Source organism: Herpailurus yagouaroundi, unplaced genomic scaffold (genome assembly GCF_014898765.1).
Source record: "Herpailurus yagouaroundi ecotype Mexico unplaced genomic scaffold, PumYag 428, whole genome shotgun sequence".
In the NCBI taxonomy this organism is placed as follows: domain Eukaryota; kingdom Metazoa; phylum Chordata; class Mammalia; order Carnivora; family Felidae; genus Herpailurus; species Herpailurus yagouaroundi.
In genome coordinates this window covers 5,935,001-5,945,509 of record NW_024412645.1, presented here as the reverse complement: position 1 = coordinate 5,945,509, position 10,509 = coordinate 5,935,001, and the positions used below count along the sequence as shown (strand labels likewise).

Genomic DNA, 10,509 nt, shown 5'->3' with positions numbered 1-10,509 from the left:
GTGAGTGTGTGTGTGTGTGTGTGTGTGTGTGTGTGTGTGTGTTGGGGCCGTGGAAGGTGGGGGACGGCAAGTCTTGCTCCAGCCTGGTTTCCGAGCCCCAGTGCTGTTTCCGGTCTCCTGCCTGATCTGGGATTCGGTCGAGACGCAGGCTGGCTGCAAGGGAGCCATGCACACTGGAGGCACGTGAATAAAGGCCAGGTGCCCGGGGGCAGCGGTGGAGGCCACAGCAGGGATGTGAGCGGTTTCTCCAAACCTCAGGGGCCTAGGGTCCTAAGAGCACCCGCTGAAGAACAGCAGGTGTTGGGACAGCGCAGGGTATTCAGGGTGAAGTTCACCCTCCCCGGCCTGCAGGATCAGGCCCCCTGCCCCCCTGGAGCTACCTCAACCTGCCTCCGAGTCTTTTAATGGCACGCCAGCTCCTGCACAGGGCCCCTTTCTGTTTGGAACTCCTTTCCCCGTCTGGTTTCCCAGGCTAACTTACCCTCGTCCCCGAGGACTCTGTCTCTTCCTGGGAGCTCTCCTGGATGGTCCAGACTGGGGTCGGTCCCCTCCCTGACGCTACTCACCTCGCCCAAAACGGAGCTTGGCACTATGTGCCAGATAAATATTTGTTGAATGAACGAGTGGATGGACGGGTGGACGGACGGATGCTGGACCCTGGCAAATCGCCGTCCCCCTTCCCTTGTTTTCTTCCCAGGGCCACTGAGATTTGCCTCTGTCTGCCTTCCCCCAGGGCTCGACTGACCACACCGGTGAACCCGGCGTGCCCCCGGTCCTGGCAGCCGGACGGCTGATGCATGCAAAGTGGACATCCCCTTGCCCAGCCGCCTGACCACCCTGGCGCGGCCGAATCCAAAAGCTAATGACATTATTGTGCAGAGACACAATGTCTGTGGGCATTTGCTGACCCGGGCTTTGGTGTGGGCTTAACCCAGCATTCTCGTCCTGCTTTCTGTGGGGACGCAGCGATCACCTGTCTCGGCACCGGCACTCCTGGGGAAGGTATAAATGCCACCTCCCGCCGGCTAGGCTTCACGGGAGCTCTCGGAGGCTGGCGTCACTGGTAAGAATGCCTCTCTCGCTTGCCTTGCCTTTTTCTCTCATCCTTATCCCCTGTTGGAAAGCGTGGGAGACCTGGGTTCCAATCCAGGTGCCACCCCCTTTCTGACAAGAGGACCTTGGGCAAAGACTTCACTGCTGTAAGCCTCAGCCTTCTCTTCTGTTAAATGGGGAGAGGGGTCGTCAAACCTCCTTTGTCAGAGGTGACACAGGCGCACGGTCCAGCACGGTGCCTGGCACACAGGCTTCTCTATTAATGTCAACCAGTCCATCAGCGTCCTTGCGTCGCTAGTGACTGGGGGGGAGAATCCGAGGGTTTGTTAGTGGAAGGAATCAAACCAGCGAAGGCCCAGCGTCGTTTCGAAGGCGGTGAGCCAGTGCCCCCCAAATCCGCAGACATTCCCGGGCACCTGCTACGTGTCCAGCCTTGGGGAGCGCTTAGTGGCCAGGAAGCAGCTGGGGATCTCTGAGAGCGACAGGTGATTCCAAGCCACTAAACGCTGGCTGTATCCTGGACCCGCTGCCCAGGGGTCAAGTCGTCACAACCTGTTCACAGATATCTTCGGGCGCCATCACTGTCCCCACTTTGCAGAACAGGAAATTGAGGCCCACATTGGCAGCACCCGAGTTGACCTGATTGAGCTTAACCTTCAGCGCAGGGCGGTCAACGACTGGGGGCTGCATGGCGGGGCCTCTGGCCGTGTGACAGGTGCACAGGGCTGGTTACTTAGGAGAACAGAGCGGGCTTGGCCCCCAAGCTGCTTATTTGCAGTTCTTCTCTGTGGGGGACGTCCTGGCCTGGGCTTGAGTGTGGAAGGGGCTTCTGGAAGGCTGGGTGTCTTCTCTGGAGAAGGAGTTCAGGTGTCTCCTGTTCACTGGAAACACGCAGGCTGGGGTCACTGCTCCTCCTGCGGGAAAGGGGAAGAGAGTGCCAACTTTCCAGACATTCTGGAAAACGTTTTCTGACGTTCTCACCAGGGAAGAAATCTTCCCTGCTGCTGCCTATCACAGTGCCTGAGTTTCTACCATTACGCTCACTTCTTCGCCTTCTCGTAGCATGAGTCCATCACAGATATGGGCGCTCATGGGGAGTGGGGGAAGGTCAGCAGCAGAGGGGCATTCTGGGTACTGGGTGCCCGGGGGGAGGGGGTCTTGAGGACGAAGTCGGGGTGAGGGCCTGGGGTTACAGGAGACTTTGTGAGTGGGGTTTGTGGCCCGCGCTTTGCTTTTGAGCGGGAACTTTCTTCTGCACGATATGGATGGGGCTGCATTCTGTGTGGCTCCCTTTGTCTGGAGCTGAATGACGGGGACCCACCTGGGGCCCCGCTTGAAGCCCCAGTTTATCACCGCTTTCTTGGCAGACCTCGATTTCCCCTCCGGAGCAATCCTGGGCACCAAGAAATGAAGCTAAGGATGGGAAGTCAGACAGCCACTTGTGGACCCTGCTGCTCTGGGACATCCTGAGTCAGGGATACCAGAAGGCTTGAGGGCCGGAGTGGAGGGGCCCCGAGGCACCCAGGGGAGAAAGCAGAGGGCCCAGAGAGGTCCTCACTGCCGCTTCCCACATATCTTCCAGGTCTTTCCTGCACAGGACCACCCACCATGGCCTCAGACCACCAGACCCAAGCGGGCAAGCCACAGCCCCTCAACCCCAAGGTGGGTAACGATGCGGGGGAGGGTGGGGGGCACGCAGAACTCCTCCTCCAGACTCAGTTTCCCTTCTGTAAAGTCCAAGTGGGTGTCCTCCTTCCTGAAGCTCCTGCTCTCTGCCCCTGCCCCTCTCTGGGCTCCAGTCCCCCCACTCGCACAAGGGGGCAGTGATTCTGACGCACCCCCCCCCCCGCCCCCGCCCCGGCCCCTGCACCAGCCCACGACCACCCAGGATTCCTGACACCAGCTTCCGGCTCTGGAGACTTACGTTTCTCTGCCTCACCCCATACCCCGTACCCCATTGCCCACAGGGGCTCCCCAGAGCTGGGGCGGACCCACGGTCCCGTGCGAGAGGGGGCTTGTGAACTGAAGGTGAGGTGGGATTCCTGACCTGCTGTGTGACTCGGGCCAGTCACTTGACCTCTCTGAGCCTCAGTTCCCACCTTTGTAAATTGGGGAGAATCGGAATCACGGGGCAAGGTGGGTGTGAAGAGGCAAGACCAGCTATCACTGCCTGCTTTGCTCCCTCATCCTTCTCGCCCTCCTAGGGTCCAGTGAGGGGAGACTCATCACACCCAGTCTGCACCCAAACCCCTACCAGCCACCATTCCCCTGACTGCCTCTGCCGGGCTCCCTCCCATGGTCCCCTGCTTCAGGGACCCTGGGCAAGGGGTCCGCCCGGGCACTGCCCCTTTGTCTGACATGTGGCCTCTCCGGCCAGGGAAGCTTGAGTTCAGCGAGTCGGGATGAATGAGGAAAGGAGGTGTTAGCTTGAGGCGGTCAGGGAGGCCTCTCTGAGGAGGCGACACGGGAGGGGAGGCCCGGGTCACCGGCCACATGCGTCGGGGTGGGGGTCAGGGAGAACATTCCAGGCAGAGGACACAGGGAGCACAAAGGCCCAGAGGTGAGACCGAGCTGCATGAGTCTGAGGAGGAGCACGAAGGCCTGTGCAAGCTGTTTAGAGCTGCGCTGGCCCACAGACGTAGAAATCGAGCCCCCATGCCATTTAGCATTTCCCGTAGCCACGGTAAGAAGGTACAAAGGAGCCAAAGAAATTAGTTTGCGTATTCTATTTTATTAAACGCAATAGGCCCTAACGTATAATAAATAGAAAAATTATGAGAAAGCCCTTTGGCACTCTTTCTTGACTATCCTAAACCTGCAAAATCTGATGTGTCACCTTCTGTGACAGTGCATCTTCACTGGGACGGCCTGAGTGCGTCCCTCAGACTTAGGTGGCCAATGAATGGCTGCAGCACTGGCCTGCACACATTTATTTATTTATAATGTTTACTTTTGAGTGAGAGAGTGCGTGAGCAGGGGAGGGGCAGGAAGAGAGAGAGACAGAGAGAGAGAGACAGAGACAGAGACAGGATCCCCGACGCGGGGCTCGAACTCATGAACCGCGAGATCATGACGTGAGCCGAAGTTGAACGTTTCACCGACTGAGCCACCCCGGCGCCCCCGGACAGCGCACATTTAAAGGATTAGATATCGCGTAAGATGTCAGCATCCGCGTGTGGATACATGGCAAGAACAGTCACGGTGACAATACTGAGCTTCCAGGCCGTCTGGGGCCGTTCGAATACACGGAGAGGCTGACCTCCCTGGTCCTCCTCCTTGTCTCCCAGGCCAGGGTGATGATACGTCGGCTCCTAATGTCCCTGCTCCTGCTGCTTCTCGGTAACCCTGCAGAGTGCTCAGCCTCCCCCATTTTACAGACAGGCCAGTTGAGGCGGGAAGCAACCCAGTTGCTTGCTGGGGTTGCCCAGCTGGATACGCAACAGGGGTGACATCAGAGCCCGTGTCTCCTGACCCTTCCGTGGTCGAGTCAGTGACCATAAAGGCTGAACTGAGCCCATGGAATTTGTCTCTGAGCCCCGCCGGGCCTCCCTGCCCTGCCTTTATCTAGCTAATCCCCGGCCTGGGAGAGAGGGATGTGTTTACACAGCCAGTGCTGACCATGTAGATTGTGCAGCTGCCCTTCCCAGGAGCCCGCTGCCCTGAGCCCGCCTCTCCACCCGGGGCGGGGGTGGGGGCCGCTCCCTGGGGACGTGTGGCTGCAAAAGCGCTCAGGAATCGTGCAAGGTGGCAGCTGCGAGGCCGTGGTGGGGTGGGGGTGGGGGGGGCGCCTTCATCTTGCAGAGATTGTGCCTCCCTCATGGGGAGCCTGCTGGCCCCCTTCCCCGGGCTGATGAGAGCCCCCTTAAGGAGGGAAGGCCCCCTAAGAAGTGTCCCGGGGGAGGAGACCTGCAGAGCCCGTGGGGGCTTAAAGAAAAGGCACAGGTATGCGGGGTCTTAGGGGCCAAACGGGGTCAGGTGTGTTGGTGGTGCCGGCTCGGCTCTAGCAGGAGCAGGAGACAGCCCTACCTATCCTGGGAGCTCGTTAGGGATGCAGAATCTGGGGCCTCACCCCCAAGACGTGCTGCCCTGGAAACCGCATTTTGTCGAGGTCCCAGGTGCCTTGTGTGCGCGTTGGCTCGCAAAGCGCTGCCCTTAACGGAAACGGCACCAGACAAACTTGGACTCCAGTTTCCACTCTGCCACTTGCCTGCCTGGGATCCGCAGGTTGTCCCTTCATTTTCAGGGTTCTGCCTCCCCCCTCACAGAGCAGATACTGCGAGCTCACCGTTGTGCTTCTCTGAGCCCTTCCAGCAACCCCGTGAGGTAGGCGCTGTCACTTCCCATTTTACAGATGGGGCAGCCGAGGCTCAGCGAGGTGAAATAGGGGCTCAGGAAGGTCTCACAGCTGGCAGGTGCAGGACCGTCTGGCTTTCGCGTTGGGTCTGTGACTCCCGAAAGCGGAGCCCGTCAGGATCCCTCGAGGGTCCCTGAGCCCCCTCCCCACCCCCAAAGCCCTGCTTCGGTCCTCCGCATCGTGACGGGTCCCACCCTCTCCTCCTGTCACAGATCATCATCTTTGAGCAAGAGAACTTCCAGGGCCACTCGCACGAGCTCAGCGGGCCCTGCCCCAACCTGAAGGAGACTGGCGTGGAGAAGGCAGGCTCCGTCCTGGTGCAGGCTGGACCGTATGTGCCTGGGTGGGGTGCGGGAGGGGGGCTCGCCCGGTGGGAGCTGCCAGGGTGAGGCATATGGAGCTGGGGGGACCTGCCCTCCCCCACTGTGCTCTTAGACCCTGAAATTTGGGGCAGCCTATGGAGAGAGTTTGTGCTTTGGGGTCACCGAGAACTGGATTCAAATCCCAGCTCGATCACTTTCAGGCTGTGTGACCTTGGACCAAGAACTTCCCTCTCTGAGGCTTGGCTTCCTCCTCCGTAGGCTAAGAGGAACCACGCTGAGGGGGAAGGAAAAGAACTCATAGGCAACTCCTGACACGGAGGCCAGGCACCTCCTCGAGGTGGGGAGGTAAACACAGTCTCTCTCATGGGCACAGCTGCCCGTCTGTGGCTCCCGGAGCATCTGCACTCTCCTGGGCGGTTTAAAGCTAGACGTCCCAGCCCTGCTTTCACCGTGCCCTTCCCAAATTCTGGCCACGCCGGACGTCAGCAGATTCACCGGCACACTTGGGGGCCGGCAGCCTTGGGTCCCTGACCCCGGAGAGGAGGGCTGGTAGGATCTGATTCCGCCCTGCTCAGGTCACAGAGCCTGCAGGGGACTCTCTCTGTGGGTCCTTGACCACTCCTTCTCTGCAAGAGCCTCAGGAATCGGGGGTGGCCACTGGTGACCCAAGAGGTCAGTGATTCTGGAGGGGCTGGGGGTCCTACGTGACCCACACCCCAACTCAGGGTTCTCAGGGGATTCTGCAGAGTTCAACAAATGCCACCCAAGTCAGGATCTGCCGGAAGAGTGGCCCTGCCCGGTCGCCCTTGTCCAACACGCTCTGGGCGTCTGTGCGCCCCAGGAGCGCGTCTTCCTGGACGAGGGAGGTTTTGACCATTTAAGCACTGCATCTGATTCTCAGTTGCCCCCCCCCCCTTTTTTTTTCTCATTTGGATGGAAGAATTTCTCAAACGGACTTTACACTCCCCTGTCTTTTTCCAAAAAATACCAAACTTTTGGTATTTTTATTAATGACCCGTTTACTGTTCAAAATTAAGTTCTGGATCGCTGAGGTGATTCTGCTCTCGGACTGGCGGTGTCTGGATTTTGATGGGTGAGCTGGGCAAGTGTGAGCCACCCCCCCCCCCCACCCAGGGGGCTCGAGAGACTAAGCCAGGGTCCTGCCAGAGGAAGCCTGGGGTGGCTCGACCTCCCCTCTCTCTGTCTCCACTGCAGCTGGGTGGGCTACGAACAAGCCAACTGCAAGGGTGAGCAGTTTGTGTTCGAGAAGGGCGAGTACCCCCGCTGGGACTCATGGACCAGCAGTCGGAGGACGGACTCCCTCAGCTCCCTGAGGCCCATCAAAGTGGTGAGCCTCCCGTCACTTCCTGCTTCTTCTCTCTGCTGCTTGTGGCCAGGGCTTTAGGGACCAGGAGGGAGCCTTCGCCTCCAGCATCGTGACCCTTCTAATGCGCAGGGTGCGCTTCCTGGCTGTGTGACCTGCTAGAAGCCGTTCGCCTCCCTGGGCCTCAGTTTTCCCGTCTGTAAAATGGGGATATTTGGCTCTGCGGCCCTGAGATTCCCACATGCCCAGCCTGAGAGTTGCCACATTGCACAACCCCAGGGGGGCTCCATTCACAAGACCTCAAAATGCTCCGGCGGGGGTGCCGCTCACATTCTATTCCGTACAGACGGTGCTTTCCGGGGTTGGGAACGCATCACAGAGCAATTGCGCAATAAACAGTAGCCATCGTAAACATGAAAAGAAATCCTGGGATTGCTGTGGAGGAAAAGGTAGTTTAGCTCCTGTTTGTAACTCGTGCCGGTGGGGCCTTCTGGTGCATCTCTGAACCTGATTCTTTACGAGAATGTGAGCTCTTAGGGAGGACACCGGGCCCAGCAATGCTCAGTTACACTCCCAAGCCTCCCCAGCACAGTCTAGTACCCCCCAGAGCTTGATGGAAGGTAGGAGAACATTGCATCCCATGGACCCGGGTTCCTACCTTGGCTCTGGTGCTCCCAGCTGTGTGACCTTGGGCAAGCTGCTTTACCTCTCTGAGCCCCGGGTTTTCTCATCTGCCAGAGAGCATAAGAGTATTTAAAGGATTAAAGGGGATGACTAAGGAAAATGTCACAGGAACAGGAAGATGGGAAGAGATGTGGCGACGAAGGAAAGCCAAAACATGTCAAGTGCCTTTTTGGGGCACCACCCGCCTGTGTCCCTGTATGTGTTGATTGTGGCTGCCTTTTTTTTTTTTTTAAAGCAGGCTGAGGCTATGGGGGGGAACATGACCTATGAGAATTGAATGTGCCTTAAAGTGTAGACTCCAGAGTGTCGCGTGCAGGTAGCCTGTGGGACCTCAACAAATGGCCGCTGTTTACCTGCAGTTACAATTGCACTCGGGTGGCAGGGGTACTGGGCAGAGGGCTGTAGATGGATTGCGCTAATCCCAACACCGCAGCACGCAGATGGGGCCCCGAAGGCTCTCCCTCGCTCCCCCTCCCGCGCTCACTCTCCCTACTCCCTGTCAACAGGACAGCCAAGAGCACAAGATCATCCTCTATGAAAACCCCAACTTCACGGGGAAGAAGATGGAAATCATAGACGATGATGTGCCCAGCTTCCACGCCCACGGCTACCAGGAGAAGGTGTCGTCGGTGCGCGTGCAGAGTGGCACGTGAGTGCAGACCCAGCCCTGCTCACCCCGCCCGGGAGCCCAGACCCCGGGGTCCTGAGTCCCGCTCTGCCCCGAACCCTGCTGATCTTGCACACTCGTGACCTCAGTCTTCCCGCTGGGAAATGGGCGTGGAGATCGCGAGCTTGTGTGTGGCTTTCAGCCCTTGCTGTCCACTCCAGGGGCAATACCCTACCTCGGGGGGGGGGGGGGTAGAGGAAGCTTGGCCTTAACCTCAGTCCCCAGGAGCGGGACCATAAATGGTGGTGGGGGTATAGGAGAGGTCGGGATGAGTTGCGTGGTCTTAACAGGGCTACGGGGGGAGAAAGCCCAGCCCGTGCCGGCAAAGTTAAACCCTCTGGGGGTTCACAGAGGGGCTACAGGCAGTGGGGTGCTGCCGGTGGTTGGTTCCAGCTTGCAAGAGCCAACTCTGAAGGTTTCAGAATATCTGTGAGCTGGTTGCTGAATCATCGGTGGCTCGAAACCAGCCGGGGTGGGGGTATTGACACCACAGACATTGGAAAGTGAGACACGCCAAGACCTTTTTCTACCCCCTCCCCCCTCAAGAGAGCTGGTTTGACCCAACACCGACTGGCTTTTCTGGGGTTCATCACCCTCCAAAAATAGTGTGCACGGCTCTGCGTTCATAGTCCTTTTCGTTTGTGTGTTCACTCGTTACTCAAGTGCTGGAGTCCTGCCACGTGCCAGGCATCGCGTTAAGTGCTCCGTGTGTCGGAGCAGATTCAAGAGACCTGGCTTTTTCTTTGTGTAGCTAACAGTCTAGCTGGGGTCAACGGTTAACCATTGAAGAATCCACGCAGATCTGGGCTCCTTCCTTGAGGAAGGGACTGTTGAGCTCAGATCCCAAGAAAGAGTAGGAAATGCGGTGTGAAGAGAGGAAGGACATTCCAGATAGAGAAGGGCATGTGCAAAGGCCCTGGGGTTGGAGGAGCCTGGTGAGTTGGAGGGACTCTCCAAAGTTGAAAGTGATGGGTGCGCAGAGATATAGTGCACAAGACCACGAGGGAGAGCTGCAGGTATATGCAAGGGTTGGCTTGGCAGGTCTTTGTAGGCCAGGGCTTTGTGACATTTTGTGTGTGGGGCGGGGGGGGGGGGGAGAAACTGTAACTTTCATTAGGTGCTCAAAAGAGTGGAGGATCCCCCCTAAACGGTGCTGACTTCAAACGATGAAGGGATAATGGAGGGGCCCTGGGACCGAGCCTCCTCTCTCGTTTGGCCTTGCAGCCAGGCATGGGGTTGGGATGAGGGTGGACAGAGACAGTTAAGAGACCTGTGTTCTTGTAGGCTGAAGTGGGCTTGAGGTCACCTTTCCCTAGTAGCAGGCCTTCAGCCAAAAGTTGCTTTAGGAGATAGTGATCTCCCCACCAAGAGAAGGAAGCAAGCAGAGGCCGGAGGCCGGAGGCCGGAAGGGTGGCGTTCCTGCTCGACAATCAGGAAGTGTGAAATGAACGGGAAACCCACCCTTCCTCACGGCCTAAGGCTTCTCTCCTTCTCTCTCTCTTCGTCTGCTTCCCCTCCGCCCCGCAGGTGGGTCGGCTACCAGTACCCCGGCTACCGCGGGCTGCAGTACCTGCTGGAGAAGGGAGACTACAAGGACAGCGGTGACTTTGGGGCTCCCCACCCCCAGGTGCAGTCCGTGCGCCGCATCCGCGACATGCAGTGGCACCAACGGGGCGCCTTCCACCCCTCCAACTAGTGCCCCCCTGTTCCTCCTTCCCAGGGGCTAGGTCTGCTGCCCAGAATCCCCCCCCGCACCCCCTGGCGAGTGAATAAAGTGTGACTTGCAATTTGTGCGTTGCATTGCCGTTCGTCTCCAGTGGGAGCTGGGTGCTGCGGGCGGGCGGGCGCGCCTGTGTGCGTGAGAGAGAGAGAGAGAGAGAGAGCGAGAGACCCCAGACCGAGAGAACCAGAAAATGTCTGGGCTGGGGCACGACAGCAGAGCCTTCGCCGAGACTCACAACTCTGCAGCTACTTCGCTGTGTGGTCTTGGGCGTGTTGTCCAAACCCTCTGAACCTCTGCTTCTTCGCCTGGTTCGCCACCACCTTTGCCGCGTGAGCGGCTGGCTCGGCTGACCTCCTGGCTCCCTCCCACGTGGCTGCTGAG

General features: G+C 58.6%; 1 protein-coding gene across 1 annotated transcript; it reads left to right on the top strand.

The window, feature by feature from the left end:
* The first annotated feature begins 956 nt into the window (after positions 1–956).
* On the top strand, positions 957–10,196 carry CRYBB2 (crystallin beta B2). Its single transcript, XM_040463896.1, has 6 exons — positions 957–1,063; positions 2,636–2,715; positions 5,620–5,738; positions 6,946–7,078; positions 8,245–8,387; positions 9,933–10,196. The coding sequence occupies exons 2-6, from the start codon at positions 2,662–2,664 to the stop codon at positions 10,099–10,101; spliced, it is 618 nt and encodes a 205-aa protein (XP_040319830.1). The 5' UTR covers positions 957–1,063; positions 2,636–2,661; the 3' UTR covers positions 10,102–10,196.
* The last annotated feature ends 313 nt before the right edge of the window (positions 10,197–10,509 follow it).